General features: G+C 45.1%; 1 protein-coding gene across 1 annotated transcript in view; it reads left to right on the top strand.

The window, feature by feature from the left end:
* Positions 1-19639, top strand: part of WDR49 (WD repeat domain 49) — a 125970-nt gene that overhangs the window by 89735 nt on the left and 16596 nt on the right. The window contains exons 11-15 of the mRNA XM_066621546.1: positions 150-248; positions 5795-5950; positions 12442-12629; positions 14077-14274; positions 16405-16586. Of these exons, the coding sequence (XP_066477643.1) occupies positions 150-248; positions 5795-5950; positions 12442-12629; positions 14077-14274; positions 16405-16586 (823 nt within the window). The remainder of the gene's footprint in view (positions 1-149; positions 249-5794; positions 5951-12441; positions 12630-14076; positions 14275-16404; positions 16587-19639) is intronic.

Genomic DNA, 19639 nt, shown 5'->3' with positions numbered 1-19639 from the left:
AATGGCACTAATTTTGTTCCCCAAAGGACCATGAAGCCAGCAAAGCATAGTCCATTCTAACTCCCTATTTCCACTTTAAAAATTTTAATATAGTCTGATCTTTGCACATCTTCCTTGACATTGTGCCAATGTGTCATTGTCTCATTCAGGGAGTTCTGGTGGTGAAATTGTTGTGTGGAATAACAGTACAGAATGTGCCCGCACGAAGCTTCAGTTGAAACCTGGGAGTTCCCAGATCTCCAACTCAGGTTAGTATGGACCACAATGGGGTCCTGCCGACGAGGTGGAAAGGTGAAGGGCATGTTTTTGAAGTGTGTGTAACAAGTGCACACAGGGGGAAGTCTAATTTGCACACAGAGACCAAGTGCTCTGGCCAAACGGCACAGCTTAGTGGAGCGACATCAAAGGAGGAGGACGACGGTGAGGTTAAGCAGTGAAAAATAGCTAGCTTCTATTCTGGGGATAATAATAAAAAAATCAATGCCATGTTCACATAAGTAAGCCCTAAATGGAAGAGGTTTCTAGGTCGAAAGGAGAGAATGAGGATATCTCTACAATTATTTTCCCCCCATGGGGAAACATACTCGTAGATGGTACTGTGGGAGGAACTTATCAAGGCCCCCTTCCCCCCATGTGATCTCTGGGTGGTTCATCCGCAGCTCACAAAGGGTGCCTCTCTCATTTTGCACCCTGCAAAGGGTGCAACAATGAACTTCTTTATTGCTCTGGAGGTCCATGCCTCAGGTAGTGTACAACTTTTGACTGAACATGGCCATGGCATTGGTGAGGGAAGCAAAGGTTGGAGGCATTTTTTGTGTGTCTTGAACAACTTTGCTCACTGTAAGTTCAGCCCTGCTAACTGGGCAAAGAGGCACTTTTTAAAGAGGTGTCCTCTGTATATTTAGCAGAAGGAAAGCAATTGTCCCTCTTTGCCCCAACATGGCATCTTTTTCAGTGGCTCTTCTGTATTTTTTTTTTAAAAGATTGCAAGCACTTTGGGGGACAGGGAACCATTTATTGATTGATTTTGTTATGTAAACTGCTTTGTGAACAACTCCTGTTGAAAAACGGTATACAGTTGGACCTAGGTATCCATGGGGTTCCATTCCTGGACACAGCCCCCCCCCCCCCCACAGATACCACTGTAAACATGAAGTGCCATTTAAACATATTCGGGAGCCTCAGAAAGACTCCCAGATGTGACCAGAGAACACCTCCAGTTGGATCTGGGAGCTCAGATCCAGCCTTCAGCTGCTTGTTTGGAATCTACAATGACTTAAATCTGTGGGTCCCAAATCTGTGGCTTAGGAGGTCAGACTTATATAGGAATTCATAATAACAATAACAACAACTATAATAAAGTAGATGGTTCCAGAAGCAGAACAACCAGCAAAAAAGCCCTGCCTCTGGCCACTTCCCCTGATACCTTCAGCAAGGCCCCTTGGATTATCTGAATGGGTGGTTCAAATGATATGAAAGCAGGCAGTCTCTGAGATGAACTGGTCCCAAGCCATTAAGGGCTTTAAAGACCAGTACCAGCACCTTGAATTGGGCTGAGAAATGAATGGGCAGCCAGTGTAGGCATCAGAGCAGCAGTCCAGTAGAATCTGACCAATTGACAGTTAGTAAGTGCACGAAGGAGTATCAGAGACTGGTACAATTAACAGGGAAAGTTAAGAAGCTGTCCACAGCGCACTGGTGCTGAATCTTGGGGAGAACCTGAGGCACCTTACAAGGCTTCATAATTGAAAATCATGGCACAGAACTGAATGGGGATAGAGAGATTAGAGCCATGTAATTCCAAGTAAGTGGCTGGAAATCCCTAGAGACACCCACTTTAATTGAGGCAACAGCTGTGTAGAGGAGGACATAGATCTTCAAAGACCCAGATTTAGCTTTACTGATCATCAGTAAAGTAGTATGGATACTTTTGGCCAGCATCCAATCTTGGTTAGAAATCCAGGAAAGCAAGGAATATAATGTGAGCAGATCCTATAGGCACCCAGCTCTCCAAATGTATTGATGGAATTTACTGCCACTAGATGTGGCAATGGCCACTGGCTTGGATGGCTTTAAGGGCAGGTCTGTCCTACCTAGGAAGGTAAGGTGGAGGGTGGATCTGTCAATGGCGATTAGTCAGAAACTAGCTATATGAGACTTCCAGATTCAGAAGCAGAAAGTAATTGAAAGGGGCTGCAAATAGGGCAGTTGCATTGTGGGCTTTTCAGAGGCATCTGTGGGAATGAGGATGCTGGACTAGATAGATCTACCTCTGGAACAGGGTTCTTATGTTCTTAGGTCATGCGCCTACAACTGTTATGTTACCACTTAGTAAACGGCCATTTGCTCGACCTAGTACCACCTAAGTCTTTTGTTCTGTGGGATCAATGAGGCCAGAACAACTTTGATCTATGAAATTACTAATAATAAGTTCCAGCCACACGGGAGGAGGGGTTGTTTATGACTGTGCCTTGTCAGGGTGACAAAATGCTGTGCCGAGGTTACTCTTCCTTGTGATGCGTTTGCTAATTCTCCGTGGCTTTCAAGGCTATTGCTTCTGTTTATTGTTCCAGATCTATGTCAGCATTTTTATATTACCTTCAGCAGGGAGCATTCCCTTAATTTTTGCCTTGTTTTAGTGCAGGGTGATAAATAATCTTAGGCGGCCCTCCTGCAACCAAGCCTTGTCGAGCCTCCCCTCGGGGCTGTTCATAACCTGAGAAATTTCATTTGGTTGAAAGTCTTCACACGCTAATGGTTATCATATATTAAGCACCATGCCAGCAGGCGCTCTGTAATTGTTCCCCACTCTACAAGATGCAGCTTCCATTATGGGGAAAAAACATGCTGGTGGATGTGGGGTGGGGGTGGAGGAGGGAAGGGCAACACATCTCATGCTCACTTCCAGGATAGGTTGACAAAATGCTTGTATGTTTGTTTTTATTTAAATTTCAGTTGCTTGTTGTTTCTCCTGAAGCAAGTTTTTAAAAAATGCATGCACACACATGTTCCAGAGTTGTATAGGGTTTATCACAAGGATTCTGTGGCTCTCCTGGCTGGTTTCCGCACCTCCCCGGGGAGCCATGGCTCACAATTTGGGAACCACTGCATTAGGGAATCGCATGAATGTGGAAGAAGGAAATGAACAGCCACAAGGCAAAAGGAAGAAGGGAAACCAGCAACAGAAGCAATTGAGAGCTCTGAACTGACGATGAAAGATGAGCTCCCTCTGCATCTCTTGGAAGCAGGGGGAGAAACAGTCTTCTTGCCTTTGTGCCTCTCTTTGGATGTGTGTGTTTTGTTGCATTCAGGATTCTGAATTGAAATGTTCCGCTTATAGATTAAGGAAATTTGTCATATTCTTTTCCTTTTAAAGAACCATTTCCAGCTTGGCTCCTGCAATTTTATGCAAATAAGCGAGAAATCTCACACGGCTATGTTCTTTCCTCTTTTCTTACCGAGGCTGGGTACTAATTAGCACTCTATGTTTCCCCAATGATACCAGGATATTTACTTGAGGAGCTTTTAATCCTTCTTGGCTGGGATCCAACAAAGTACGCAGCTAGTTCTTTGCACGCAAGGGGACTTTGGGCTTTGGATTCTCAAAGGGCACCCCTCTAAAACACACACACACACACACACACACACACAGAGAGAGAGAGAGAGAGACTGCTGCATATCAAAGCATTTCTGGAACTGAGCAAACTTTCTAAAATCAGCTTGTGGTATGGCATGAAGCTCAATTGTCCAGAGATGGAGATTTCAGGAACTCCACTGAGCATGCGCAAGCCCTTTGGTACATGAAAAGTAGCCCTTTGGATCCCAGCCACAGTGCAATATGCGCATGTCATTTTGTGAGCAGATGTGGTAGAATATGGCCCTTAGTCAGCTTGCAATTCATGTAATCCTAGCATCTGGGCCTACTGTGAAGCTGAGCTCAAAAGCCAATTGCTTAAAAAGAAAAAAGAACAAAAAATATCACTGTTTGCAAACATCTGAAAGTCTGCACATGCAACATTCATGGACTTTTTCCTCAGAGGAATTGGTTCTCAGAACAAAACCCCCACAGGACCCTAAACAAGCTCCCCCAAGTGTAAAAAGCTGTAAAAGGTTGGATGGTTTCATTTGCTATCTACCAAGAGGCAGACCCCCTCTCTTTTAAACTTTTCTCCTGATTATGCAGCAGCGGTAATGAATATTATTGTTTTCATCCACGGGCCATAACCAAACCACACGCCTGTGAACACAGCGCAAAGGACTTCAATCATATCCGACATGAATCAGCACTTGAACAAAATATGAGCGATTACATTCAAGAAATTTACCCTTAATATAATCAATCATGTATTTTGCCCTGTAGGTTTGTCTTAGTCTTTCTGCAGGAAAGTTCAAAGAGACAACTTTCCCAGTAACTAATATCTTCTTACTGGCAAGATTTTTTTCCCAATCTTCTGTACAATCTACTGGGTTAAAAAAAAAAAAAAAGGCAGGAAATATTTTCCTGACAACCCCGTAACTTAACAATAAGTCTTTTACTCTGCTGTTTAGACAGACACAATGATAGATGTTCAGTGCAGTCTGGGTGAAATATGGTGTTGACTTGATAATTCTTGTCAACCTCAGTATCCATTAAAAAAAAAATCTGAGCGAGTGTCTCATGACTACATTAGATGATGCACTGACCGCTGGCACACACACACACACACACACACACAGAGAGAGAGAGAGAGAGAGAGAGAATATTTTCCAGGGGTTTCCCTTTCAGCGCTTCTCATGCCAATCTTCCTAAACAGGATTTTTAACTCACAGCGCAATCCTAAGCTGTGCTGGTGCAGCCAGGCCGCATAGCCTGTGCAGCATCCAATGCAGCTCATGAGCCAACTGAAGGTCTACTTGGTGTAAGGCAGGGGTGGGCAAACCCCCACCCGGGGGCCATTTGCAGCCCTTGAAGACCCCCAATCCGGCCCGCAGGGAGCCCCCAGTCTCCAATGAGCCTCTGGCCTGTCAGAGAATGTTAGAGCCCGCACTGACCAACAACTGCCAGTCATGACTGCCAGATGTGAGCTGCGAGCTGAGTTAGAGCAAGGTCTTTTATGATCTCTGTGTTTTCTGCTTTCCCCAGGGCATTATTTTAACCCCATTGCCTCTAAACGATTTATGCCTCCATGTGTTTCTGGCTTGGTCTGTATGTTTTCACTGTGCACGAGGTGTGTGGCAAACAGTTCATAGTTCTCATGTGGTTCTACATGCCCATGTTACAGTTCTCAGGCATAAATCCAGGAAGCCTGGTGTAATGCTGTTCCAGCCAGGAAGGGGTTTAGTATATGGCATGCACTACTGCTGATCTTGCCCCCTCCTGGGCTTAATCCTCCCCCCATTCCATCCTACCCTGCCCCAAACTCCCCCTCCTCACCTCCAAACTGCCTTCCTGCCATCCTTCCCGTGCCTATGCAACTCCCGGAACAATCTTATACGCTCTGGTCAATACTGGGCTGGAATGTGGCATCGGCAGGCTGGTACATGCCTTTGGGCCGGCACTGCCAGTTCTCAAGTAACCACAACCATGCTTTATGGCATGTTTGTCACACTCGGAGCTGGCGCAGAGAGCAGCTCAAAGGAGCAGGATTGTGTTGTCAGATAAACCATTTCTGTAGAGGCAGCTGCTGAGTGGGAAGTCATAAAAACATTCAAGAGTATACAGAGCTAACACCGGGGTTTCTGGATTGTGGCCAATGTTGGCATCTTGGAAGGAGGTTTTCCTTTTTTCAAGCCTACTCAGACGTTTCTCCCACAGGTGCTCCCATACAACGGAAGGGGACTTCTACTAGTAGTTTGTCCTCTAGAAGATGCACATTGTCTGTGGCTGATCACACCAACCCGGACACAGAAAATGGCAATGCTGTTACAAGGCTCTTTTTCCTAGAAGCCAGGAAGAATGTTTCAGTGACAGGTACTGGACAATACATACTTCTCTCAACAGTTCTTGTTTTGTTTTCCAAGAGTTGGTTCATACTAGTATGGTGCAAGATTTTGGGGTTGTTACTCCATAGGTTTTCATAAGATGGGGGGTTGGACTAGATGACCTATTAGATCCCTTCCAACTCTGTGATTCTATGATTATTGTTAGTTATTTTATTTACACAAATGTTTACTTTCTCATTTATTTGTTTTGTCATTTTCATAATTCCCATCTAAATATTTTTCCTTCCTTATCAGTGGTGTCGCTGGGGGGGGGGGGTGTCTCATTGCTGTGACTGCCTGGAATGGCTCTGACAGCAAGTGGGAGGGGCCACTTATACATTGCACTACAGTGCCTGCAGTACTTACCATTTCCCCCCCTCTAGCTACACTACCGTTCATGCCTCATTCATTCAAAAGTGCGTCAATTTCAGTAAAACACTGGCAAACTTTTAGCACTGGGACCCACTTTGTAGAATGTGAATCTGTCAGAACCACCAGAAGTGATGTCATGACCACAAGTGGCATCATTAAGCAGGTAAATTTTTAACAATCCTAGGCTGCAATCCTACCCACACTTACCCAGGACAGGAGTAAATTCCCTTTACTATCATTGTTAAAAGCATATACATGGTAGCCTGTTAAAAGTACAGATCTGTCACATTTCCCCAAATGCAGTCACATACCATGGTAGCATCAAGTCTAACATATTAAAAATAAGATGTTGAAATGAATGGGGACCCACCTGAACTTGGCTCCTGATGCACCTAGTGGATCCAGACCCACAGTTTGAGAAACACTGCAATAAAAGATAAACTGACCCAAATGATTCCATTTTCCATTTGTTCTAAAACCAACACATTTCCCTAGTTTACATACTACCTTTTGAATGACAGAATATCAAGGGGAGGGGAGAGCTCCTGCACCCAATTTTCAGAAAGGAAATGGGTGCCCTTCCAGCATTTGCCAGAACAGTTAATGAGGTTTTGAGGACTAGCCTCATCCTCTCTTTGTCAGAGAGGAAATGGGACAGAAGATGTCTTTGTAAAAGAAGACGTTTCATCTTCATTGTCATTGTAGAACTGCCCCCTTTGTTTTTGCAACTTTTCTCTGGTTCTTTAATATCCTTTTTGAGGTGGGGTGACCCTAGTCTAAAAGGAGTGGTATCATAGCTTTTTGTAATAGAATTCTCATTCTTGCTCTTTCATTTGCAGGCCCTGAATTAGTCCTTTTCACTGCCTTCATAAGGCACATTTGCATAAATTTATGGAAAGCATTCAGCCTATATAATAACAGAAAATAGTTCTGGGGAACAACTCTGAGTAGGACTTCATGCACAGGATACAGTGGCAAGGAGAATGCTGGACATTTGGTCTGATCCAGCAGGGCTCTGCTTGTGTTCTTAGAAACCAGACCGTGGTGCTTTCACCATGGAAAGGATCATTTCTAATGAGCCACTTTGTTCCAGCTTTCAGTTCCAGTTTGGTAGTATAGAGTTCTCCAGCAAGCCCCAAGAGTAGGGTCTTCTCCTCAGCATGCTTTTCTAGCTTGTCCCTCCATGCAGTCTTACCATGTGCTTGGACTAGCCGAAGTTTACAGGGCAGAATAGTGGCTGGGGTCCAGAGAGCTTGCTATTACCATACCACCATACAAGTGCACTCATACTGGCTTGGAATCACAATGGCATAGCATAATCTTTGGTAGGTCAGCGATTTTCAACTAATGTGCTGTGGCACATTGATGTGCTGTGAAAATTCCATAGGTGTGCTGTGGGAGTCTGGAGCACAGTGGTTGAAGATTGCTGAAAAACCCATCCTGATTCTGTGGCTCTCTGTTTCTAGGGCAATTGTCTGTAGTTATGAATTGTTTGTCACTCTTCCTCCGCTGGCAGAGCAGTACAATTTGTTAGTTCAGACAGTTGCCCTAGAAACAGAGCTGCAGACCCCCGAAGAGTCTCCCGTAAGTGACATCACAAAAGGTGACGACCATAGAGGTCTGTGTGCGAAGAAAAGTGTTGAAAATTGGTTGTCTAGGACCCGGCGTGGGGGCGTGGACATGTGTGTTTGATCTCCACAAGGTTAATAACAGAGCATTTGAGGTGGCTGATATCACTGATTAAATCCATATAGTAAGCCATTTTTACACACACACACACACACACACACACACACACACACACACACACACACACACACACACACACACAAGAAACAACAAAAAGAGAGCAACAGATGCAGCCTGAAGGAACAACAGAGTATCAAATTTCAGATCAAAGATGGATATTTGTGACTTATCCCCTGCTCTCCACCTCATCCCAAGGGGGGGACGGGACACAACATCCTAGGGCCATGGGAAGGACATCTTAGCACAAACAAGGCAGAAGGCTCACCTTATAGGTAATAAGTTCAATAAAAATATGATCAAAACCTGCTGGGCTACAACAAAAAGTATCAGTTGCTTCACTTTCCTTAGAAAGTCTCCAACTCCAAAGGGCAATTCTGGTTATCTTCAGCCCCTGCGGCCCCCCAGTTGGAGGCTGTATACTGTCCTCACCTCAGGCTACAATTTGCTTGCCAGATAATGTGGCTCAGTCCTGGGGAGGGGGGCAGGAATGGCAGCAGAGGTCTCCACCATATCCTATCCCCCTTCCCAGGCCTGAGCTGCTGACCAGGAACTGCTCAGATTTGTGCCAGCTATTTTGCTGTTGCAAGCCTGAGTAACCCCATTGTGGGTGCTGGGGTTTACCTGGGGCAAAAGAACAAATGTTATGTTCACTTTCTCCAGGGTGCCCGCCAACTGGCTCCTTTCTTATATAGGATGCAGCGGCAGTGGTGTAGCTAGAGGGGGTGCAAAGCACTAAGTTTTGTAGGCGCCTGAATGTGCCATGCAAGCGGCCCCTCCCCCTTCCCTTTAGCGCCATTCCAGGCAGGGGGATCAAAATGCAGGTGTACTCCTCCATTTTGCTCCCACTGTCCGGAATGGCTCCTAAGGGTCTGCTTGCATGAAGCGTTCAGGCGCCTGCAAAACTTAGTGCTTTGCACCCCCTCTAGCTATGCCACTGTGCATTGGAGGCCTTTTTAGCGCCACTGCATCCTTCTGTGGGGTAGGAGATAGGATTGGGCTGCCTATTAAGTATATTGGCTTGCTCCTCTTTTGAAGAGATAGGGACCCAGATCAAACCTGTTGATTACTGCATTTTTCCCCCCTCATGCCAAGAAAAGGGCTGATTAGAGGCATTTAAAATTGATGGCCTGTGGCAAATAAGGATCACATTTAGCATGTGCATCTTGACCTCTTCTCACTTTAGACAGAATTGAGTTGACTGTCCCCGACATTGGAGTGAATTCCAATAACCCAAGTGAACAAGGCTGCAGTGGATGGATGCTCACTTACATGCAGAGGTTCAGACTCAGTATTGATTTATACCCCTTGCGAGTTGACAAGGCACCGCAGGATGTAAAGTCATGATGGAATTTGGTCCAGTTGGGAGTTTTGCAGCAGCAAATCTTGAGAGTAAAAAAAAAAAAAAAATCATTTCTCAGTTGCTCTTTCTAGGTGTTTTCAGAATCAAATCATTGCTGTTTCCTTGCAAGGCAGATTGGAATCTTTCTGTGAATTTATCTGCAATGATTTGGGAAATCTCTGGCCTTAAGGGTTATTTAGGGTTCTTTGGTGTCTATAAAGCACACAAAATTGACAAGAAGAACTTTGGTTTGCCAACGAGGAAACCCATTTACATGAAGATTTACAGCCTCCTGTGCAGGCTTAGCAAATAGAAAAATAAAAGGCCTTGAAAACAGGTTCCCAAGGACCATTTTCTTATTACCATAACTTCTTTCAGCTTGGAGCATCCATGGATTGGACCATATTTCACTACCCTCAGAAGGCTGCAATGTTAAAATGGAGACTAAAAGTCAAACAAACAAATGCAAATCTAACAGCAGTTTACACACAGTGGAAAATGGCTTCTGATTAGGAAGCGGCTGTCGCACTAATAGAAACCCAAGCCAAGGGAGGAAGCAATAGATACTTCTATGGCAGCACGTCCCTGCAGGACAGTCTAGAAGAAGCATTCATGATGGACAACCTGATCCAATCCCCCGTCACATAGAATCATAGAGTTGGAAGGGATCCACAAGGTCATCTAGTCCAAGCCCCTGCCTATAGCAGGGAATTCTCCTAGAGCATTGCCAGCAGGTACCTGTTGAACCTCTGCTTGAGAGCTCTAGTGAGGGAGAATCTATCACCTCCTTTGGTAATTGTTTGCAGTGCCAAACCCCCCTTACTGTTAAGAATTGTTTTTTGATATCCTACCAGAATATCCTCTCTTGCAGTTTGTACCAACTGAATCTAGTTCTACTCTCATAAGAACATAAGAACAGCCCCACTGGATCAGGCCGTAGGCCCATCTAGTCCAGCTTCCTTTTTCTCACAGCAGCCCACCAAATGCCCCAGGGAGCACACCAGATAACAAGAGACCTGCATCCTGGTGCCCTCCCTTGCATCTGGCATTCTGACATAGCCCATTTCTAAAATCAGGAGGTTGCACATACACATAATGGTTTGTAACCCGTGATGGACTTATCCAGGTGCCTTCCACCTTCAGAGGTTAGGTGGGTGGCTATTGGAGATAGGGCCTTTTCTATGGTGAACCCTGATTCTTCATGCTAAATATCATGGATAATACCTTATCATGGTATATAAATATCATGGATAATAAATATCATGGATAATACCTTATCCAGAGACGTTTGCCTGGTGCCTGCTCTGTATAGTTTTAGGCAGCAGGTTAAAACCATTTTATTTGCCCTGGCTTTTAATGAAAAGTGAGGTGAGTGTTACCAGTAGTACTGTTTTTGAGATTTTATTCTCATGCTGTTTATTGCTTTATTCTGAATTCTTTGCTTTAATGAGTTTTTAGTTGGTAATGTTATTGTAGTTCAATTATGGATTTTGGTTTCATTTATTTTTCTTTCTGGAACGATGCCTCAAGGTGGAATAGAAACATTTTCAATAAGCAAATGAATGAATAAGTAGTGCCTCTGAAGGGTGCAAGTCAAATGGGGCATGAACCATTCCCCAACTGTTTTGCAAGATGTGGTTTTCTTCAGTACAAAAATGTACTGTACCTACTTTTAAAGGGAACACTTCTTTCACTTCTATGGTGTTTATCACCATAGGAGTGCCATTTCATTGCAAAACATACATTCCGCCTGCACAGAGGTCTGTGATGGCCTCCATAAATACAAGCTTGTTAAGACCATGCACAGCATTGCTAGCTCTCTCTTCTAACCTGGCACTTTCAGACCAGGGCTAGTGATTCTTTTGGACTGGAGGATGAAGTGAATCGAAATCCAGGGCTGTCAGAAGAGAATTTTTTTTATCCCCCAGGCATCCAGAGGTGTCTCCAGGCACAAGACTTATGATGTTTCTAGATCCATGACCTGTGAGTGTCCAGCGAGGTCTGAGGGAGAGCAGCACTGACTGAATGCAGAGGCTTTTATATGCTAGGTGTTTACACCAGCTGCCTTATCCAGAAATTGGACCACTTGACAACACTGTGATATATGTCTGGGGTTCTCACCTTTTAGGAGACAGCTTATCACAAAGGTGCATTGGATAAAGGCCAGGCTGATGCCAGCAAGATATATTCCCACCATTACTGAGTGCCGGGGGTCAAGAGGTGGACACTTCTTATTGCCTTGTTCTCATAAGGTCCTTGGTTCATGTCCAACTTCTCTTTGCTTCCCATGAGAACAGGTGCTGGCTTTTGCCCCAGCTGTTACACTCTCTCAATTCGGACTGTTGTGGTCAAACAAATTTCTGTCCCATCCTTCCTCCTGTGAGCTCAGGAATCCTAGTCATGGAATCTCCATGTTCTGACAGAATGTACCACTTGTTGAAGTACAAACAAAGGAGAAGGGCTCTTGCCTTCAGGTCTTTCATATGAGGTTCATGGAATCATCTGGAAACACTCTTGGAGTAAGGATGCTGGATGGGTTCTGCTTATGAATACCACAGCTGGGTAGATCCGTAGTTATATCTTCACAAAAATCCTGGGATGGATAGGCTGGGACCGACCCAAGGCTGTCCCAAGTACTGAATGGACTTGAACCCAGATCTCCCTGACCCAAGCCCAGTGCTGTTTGCTGTGTAATACTAGCATGCATAGCAGTTACCTCCCACATACACCTGAGATGGGAGAAAGAGAAAGAGAAACTTAATGGCAGAGTAAATGTCCAATAGAAGGCCCCAGGTTCAATACTCAACATCCCCAAGTAGCAGGCACCAGACATCTACCCAAGAGCCGCAAAGCAATGCTGGGCCAGAAGGGTCAATGGACCATCCCATGGTAGCCTCATATTTCAAAATGTGTTTGATATTAGTGAGTTATTTTGCTTGTACTCCCATTTGATGCCGGGACATCTGTGTTAGATAGTCCTGAAGCTAATCCTATTAATTCAGCATTACTTTACATATTAGGAGGAGCAAATCTAGTGTCCTGTGGAGCTGCTGGTTATGTCAGGTTTTGGAATACACACAGGAGCAAGCTGCTGGCTGAGTTTGAAGCTCACAGTGGAATGGAGTTCATTATCATGACTATGGATCAAAGAAACCAATACCTCATAACTGGGGATCCAGCTGGATGGGTGAAGATATGGAACGTAGAGGTAAGAGGAAAGCTGGCTTGGAAATGGAAAGAAAGAAAGAAAGCCAGCCAGCCAGCCAGCCAGCCAATATTTCCATCATGGCCCAGTTTTTCTGTACTTAATCTTACTTTTAAAAATGCAATGATTTTGCCCAGGATTTGAAAAAAAAAAAAAAAAAGGATGAAGGGTCCATATTATAAGGACAGCATATTTGTGCAGCTTGAAAAAGATTCCTGGTTATTCCAGGAATTCCTGGAGGTTTCCTGGCAACTCCAGTTAAAGCATGTTAGACAGCAGGACAGGCCAAAGCTCTTTGCTTGAGATGTTGGCTAGAGCTCTCCATAAAAGTAGACAGTAATGAGGTGGGTGGACCGATGGTCTGACTCTGCACAAGATAACTGTTTCCTTTGAGAGTTTAGAATTATCCTGAAGGGTTGGAACATTTCTCACCATTGATTGTACAGTGGGTCCTCAGTATCCATTCCAGGACCCCCCCCCCCATACCAAATTCCACAGATAATTGAATCTGCAGGGGAGGGGATGGTGCCACAACACCTTACCTGGGGGCCATGCCTGGCCCTGCAAAGGTTGTGCACAGTCTCCTCAGAAGGCCTTCTGGATGTGACCAGAAAGCACTTCTCGTTCACACTGGCCACTTCCAGTTGCGTTCTGAAGAGTGGGAGGCCACGTACAGCCTCCCTGCACCTCAGAAGGCCTCCAGACGAGACCACAAATGGTTGGTGCAAACCAGAAATGCCTTCCAGTTGCATCTCTGTGGTCTTCTGAGGCCCTCCAGGTGCAGGCTCAGCATCCGTGGATATTTAAATCCGAGGATGCCAAGTCCATGGATAAGGAGGACCCGCTGTACATGGTACCTCTTGATGTAAGTAATTCATGGAACTTGTCACAACATTATGGGGTGATGGGATCTGGTTTTTTCTGGCTGTTGAAGGGGATTTGATTCACATTCATGGAGAACAAGTCTATTAATGGCTGTTAGTCATGACACCTCCACTGTAAGGGGCAGTTTGTTGACAACCTTCAGTCTCGAAAGACTATGGTATCACGCTCTGAAAGGTGGTTCTGGCACAGCGTCTAGTGTGGCTGAAAAGGCCAATCCGGGAGTGACAATCCCTTCCACACCGGGAGCAAGTGCAGTCTGTCCCTGGCCTGTCTCCCTGGCTATGGGCCTTCCTTCTTTGCCTCTTAGCCTCAGACTGTTGGCCAAGTGTCTCTTCAAACTGGGAAAGGCCATGCTGCACAGCCTGCCTCCAAGTGGGCTGCTCAGAGGCCAGGGTTTCCCACCTGTTGAGGTCCACTCCTAAGGCCTTCAGATCCCTCTTGGGATCCCAAGAGGGGGGGTAAGGGGCAGTATAACTCTTAATACTAGTGTTTGGGAGACAAACAACAGGGTAGTTCCTTTCCCTCTGATAAACTGAGAAATTATTTCTTTCCTACTGTCAACAAGGAGTACTGCCTTATGTTAAGTGACGATGCAACCACCCAGCTACCACCACTGATAAGAATGTTTCAGCCACATGACAACGGTATCACTGACCTAGAAACCTGCCTGCAGAACAATGGCCTGTTTATACTGTCATCCTCTACAGACTGCAGTGTTGTCCTAAGTGATATTTCTGGAGTTCCATTTGGAGTATTTGGGCAGGTATGTGTTGTATCATATTTTTGGCTGTGATGGTGGGTACTGCATCCCCTCCTCCCCCTATCCCCCTTCTGGGAACCATAGCTTGGTGGTAGAACCAGGACCCATGAGGCCAACTGAAGCTTTTGCATCAGGCAAGATATTTGGGGGGGGGCACTTTTTCTGTCCACTTTCTTGCCTCCACTCTCCCTCCTTCTCCTTCAACTCTCTAAGTTGGAAAAAGAAAAGGGAGACAAAGAAAATGAGGGAATGTGGAGGGGAGCAGAGTGTTATGCTAAGGCATTGGAGAGTGGGAGGAACAGAGGCGGCTTCCTATGGTCTTCTCATCATTGCATTCATTATCATCATTCAGCAATAACATGTTGTCAAGGATTTCTCCAGAAATCTTTCCCTGGGGCAGGAATATAAAGAGCAATATCATGCTCATAGTGTGAAATATTCTTGACTTCTCCCATGCTACAAGTACATCAGCGACAACTTGCAAAGCTTTGGCATATCTTCTCTCTCTCTCTCTCTCTCTCTCTCTCTCTCTCTCTCTCTCTCTCTGTATATATATATATATATATATATATATATATATATATATATATATATATACACTATATATATATATCCTGAAGGCATTGTTCAAAATTGCAAGGGAGGAAAAAGCTTTCCTCAAAGCGCAGATTACTCAAAGAAATAATTGGATGGACCATAATTTGTCTAAATAAAGCAGTAAAGCTGAGAGAAGGGATTGCATATCTGGAGCTGAATGTAAAACATTGCTGATTTAAACTATTTTACCTTATTATAATACTTTGCCTGTGGGGAGCAGCTTTTAGGACATGAACATCAGAAGCCTAGCGTCTGGCATTTCCAAAGCTTCAGCCAGTACAAAAGCAAAACTACATGTAGTGTAGACAAGGGGTCTCCAAACCCTGGCCTGGGGACCAGATGCGGCCCGTGGAGAGCCTCTATCCGGCCCACGGCCAGCCTCTGATGCCCTGAGACCAAACACAACCAGAGTTGTGCTTGTGGGGTGGAGGTATGGGGGTCCATTTAAGTGGGTGTGCTTTATTTCTTGGGCTGTATTGGTGCTTGGAGAAATCCTGGACATTTGAGCCCATTCATTCATTCATTTCAGTCATTCATTTAAGTTCCATCTCTAATGTATTTATTTAAATTTTATATTTCTTTTTTTTTTCTGGCCCTCGATACCATGCCAAATATTTGATGCGGCCCTTCAACCAAAAAGTTTGGAGACCCCTGGTGTAGACAAATAAGTAAAAACATGCCTACACCCCAGCTCTCTTCATAGCCTGTCAAAAGTGACATTGGGTGCTAATGATATATTTATTCTGTGTCTCAGGTTTAGAACACACAACAGCAATTGAAAGTACAGGTGTATCCCAGTATACGTGGATTCAGTATCCGCGGTTTCAGTTAACCGTGGTTCAGTGGATACTGGTCAGTGGCGAACTTACCCCACCCTGCTCCTGGGACAAAGGTCTGAGATGCCACCCCTCCCGGAGATGCCATCCCCCCCCCCCGTGCGTGAAGCCACCCTCTACCTTTCTAGCGCAACGGAGCCATTCGTGATCTTCAGACCAACTGGGGAAGCATTCTAGTGCTTCCCTGTGGTCTTAAACTGCACTTCTGGTTTTCCAACCATGTCGGGAGCCTCAATGAGCCCTCCCATGCTGTCCTAGAGGCACATGGATTTGCACCCAGGATATTTACCCTGTTTGCCCAGCGCTAGGTCCACTGCTGATACTGGGGATGCCTTTTAAAAATATAGTGAAATAAAGGAGAATGTAAAAATACCTTAGTGCAGTGAATTCACTGCATTTTCAGGTCTGCAGGCAGAGTTCCAAGCTACCTGCAGCCTCTTCTTGGTCTCTTCTAGGCTGCTCCTTTCACTTAATGTTGCCCCAGAATGTATTGCAATGCATTCTCTTCCTGGTTGGAGTGCATTCAGGGGTGACCCTGGGGGAAAGCAGGAGCCTCCAAGCAACCAGGAAGAGGCTGCAGCCAGCTCGGAAGGTCCGACAGAATCCCAGTGGATTAAAAAAAATAATGAAAAAATGAAAAAAAAAATTGAAAAAGTGGTGTGCTCATTTGATGTGTACCTTTCACTCTGATCCTTTTTAGGAAGAGCACTGGAGGATTGGGAATTACATTCCACCCTCCTTTGGGAAATCAGAAAACAAGCACCAAATGGAGGAGAATAACGTTAAAACCAGCTCCGGGCCTTTTGTGAAGGAAGTCACTTTGTCTAATCCAGTGGAACGAGCTATACCTGTTGCAGAGGATAAAGAAGACTTGGCAGATGTGTAAGTAATTTCTCTAAAAGCTGATTTACGGTGACACATGTTAAGAGGGCAGGCCATTAAGAATGAGCCAAAGTAGCATAATTATCACAGCTTTCTTTCAGAGATAATACTTTAAATAGGACCAGTCAGGAAATGGATTTCTTGTCGTGTCAGGAATGCAGAACCACCAGCACTAATTTTTTTGTCCCAAGCCAGAAAAAATTTGAGGGAGAGAAAATGATGCTGGAAGATTTTGCATGGTAGTGTTTGGGGTGTTGTCATATCCTCTTCTCTTTGTTTGGAGGACAGTTTAGGTTGCATCCTTGACATGCCAGGATGGCTAGTGGGAATCTTCTTCAGTACATGCTGATGTCTGGTAGCCAGTGACAATGATGTCAGAACATCATGGCATTGTGACATCACATCTGGGTTTGCTTCCTCAGAGGAGGAGCTAGGGGCAGTGGTGACCCCACAACCTGGCTACCTCCTCCATTCCTTCTCCTTTGAAAGCTCTTGTTGTTTGTTGGTCCTGCCCTAAATCCTTCTGTTTTGGAGGTTTAACAAGAACCTGCAAAGGAAAAGAAACAGGGATGGAGGCTGGACCATGGGGTCACTGTTGTTGCCAACACCTTGAGCAGGACTGATCATGCTTTTCCTGTCTTTCCACAGCAGGGTCTCCAGGAAAAAAATTGTGCCCCCTTTGGCGTAGCACCTGGGGTAGATGCCCCTCAGGCTCCTCCCTTGTTATTCCTCTGATGGTAGCCATCAACAACTAAACACAGAACAGCTCCTTTTTGGGTGGGGTCTTCAGAGGAACAATTCCGGTAATTGAAATGAGACCAGGGTAGGAGATGGAAGGTGAGGACCGGCCAGAGAGGAGGTGGGGGTTCTGTGCCTGGAACTTCTGATTCTTTTTCAAAAAGCAACATTATACATTTTAATTTTTTAAGTACAGGAGCAGGGTCAGTAGAAATTATGTCAATGCCCTTTTCAGATATCCCATGACTGCATACTAGAGATATAGTTGGAGAGTATAGGTTTCCTCATAGCATAGCGGAGATATAGAAATACACTTTACTCCAAATTGGTCCTGTTTGGCTCTTCTGATCCCTGAGAGGTTGTAAGGTTCTTTGATTCCGAGTGAGCTCATATATTGCAAAATATATCAATCTTTCATGACTCTTTGTAATGTATACTCTACCAAGCATAAGGATGGTAAAACTGAACTCTGACTAAGTGCTTTCTTCAGTTTTAAATAACTTCCTCGATGTAACACTAGGAAGCCTTTGTATTATTAAACAATTTAATAACCTTGGGTAAAAGAATGTAACCTTCATGTACTGACACAATACTCATGAGAATAATTGAGATGACCCATTTGCTACAAGAGCAGTGAAATCAGGCAGGAAGAAAAATGTGTGGACCAAACCAGCAAGACTGAATTGAGTAATGCTTGATATTTATATTGCGCCATCTGAGCATGCAAAGAACAATCATGATGTTGTCTTTACAACAATCCAAAAAGTGCACTTTCCCCCCCATATTGTCACTAGGACTGAGAGGAGCAGCTTGCCCAAGGCATGTATTGAAGACATGGCAGAGGCAAGATTCACAGCTCACAGCCCTATCCTAACCAACTTTCCAGCCAATGGGGCACATGCTGCATTCTGTGATGGGGGGGGGGGGCAGTCACAGAGGCCTCCTTAAGGCAAGGGAATGTTTGTTTTCTTATCTCAGAGCTGCATTGCAGCTGCATCGGTGCTGGAACATTGGTTAGGATTGGGCTATCAGTCTGTTAACCACTATACCATACCAGCAGGCTAGTGTGATTGCCGATGTAACTGGTATTCTAGTGCTTGTGTCATGCCTACTCCATGAATGCAATTCATGTTATACTGTAAAGCAGGGCTTTCCAAACCCCAGCCCGGGTGCCAGATCCAGGATTTGGGGAAAGTCCTCTACTCCATGAGTGAAGCTTACCATTCTGCCTCCGTGCTGCATTCATGCCCAGTTGACCTGGGCACCAGGATGCTCTGGGCAGTACATTTGCCTGGACAGCCTGTTGCACAGCCTTCTGGGACACTGGGCAACAGATGCAACTGCCCAGAGCATCCTGGTGCCCAAATCTAGTGGGCAGAATTGCAGCATGAAGGTGGAACAGTAAGCTGTGGTCCAATCAGGGACTGCTTTTTTGGTTTGGCAGCCATCACTGTAAAGAACACAGTTATCTATATGGGACTGAATTTTTGTGCATACTTGAGTCATTTTATAAAATCAGCTGGTCTCCTTGAAAAAGTTGTATCAAGATCATGTGAACATGAATGTCTGTATGTACAATAAAGGTGGAGCCTGTTTATCCGCAGAATTTCCATCCACAGATTTGGCTCAATGCGAATCCTCTGGACCTGCGTGCAGTCAGAATTGGCCCCACCTGAGCCCTCTGGAGGCAACTGGAGCTGTGCTCCAGTCGCCTCTGGAGGCTCTACTGTGGGCCATGGAGGCCACACACAGCCTCCACGAGCCTCAGAATGGCTCCTAGAAGGGCATTTCCAGTTTTTGGGTGAAAACTGGAGGTGCCCTTCTAGGATCTCTGGAGGCCGTTCTGAGGGCTGTGGAGGCTGCACACGGCCTCCACGGGCCTCAGAAGATCCCAAGGCAGAGCAAGGCTCCAGTTGTGTTTAGAGCTCAGGGGACCACAAAAACCACGTGATTTGAAACATGTGGAATTTAGTATCCACAAGGGTTTGAGGAACGGAACCCTTATGGATAACAAGGGTCCTCCGGTACGTGATTCCTTGTACATCAACAGTGGTATGTATGCTGAGCACTGATTGTGTATTCTCTGAATGTATTGTGTGACCAGGACTTTTACAACAATATGGAATGAAGGACAGGTGCTCTGGCAGAGCACATCTGGAGTGGTTTCTATGACTGCTGTAAGGCAGTCACAACTGGCGGAACAATCATTCTGCCAGCTGGACAGCCCAATAGGATTTTGCCTTCTTGTATTTCCTTTTTGAAACGGATTGGGCTGTTATAAAACAAATACTTACCATATTGGTTAGACTGCAGAG

This window comes from Tiliqua scincoides, chromosome 3, assembly GCF_035046505.1.
Source record: "Tiliqua scincoides isolate rTilSci1 chromosome 3, rTilSci1.hap2, whole genome shotgun sequence".
In the NCBI taxonomy this organism is placed as follows: Eukaryota; Metazoa; Chordata; class Lepidosauria; order Squamata; family Scincidae; genus Tiliqua; species Tiliqua scincoides.
The sequence above is the reverse complement of the archived record's forward strand: the minus strand, read 5'-3'. Positions and strand labels throughout refer to the sequence as shown.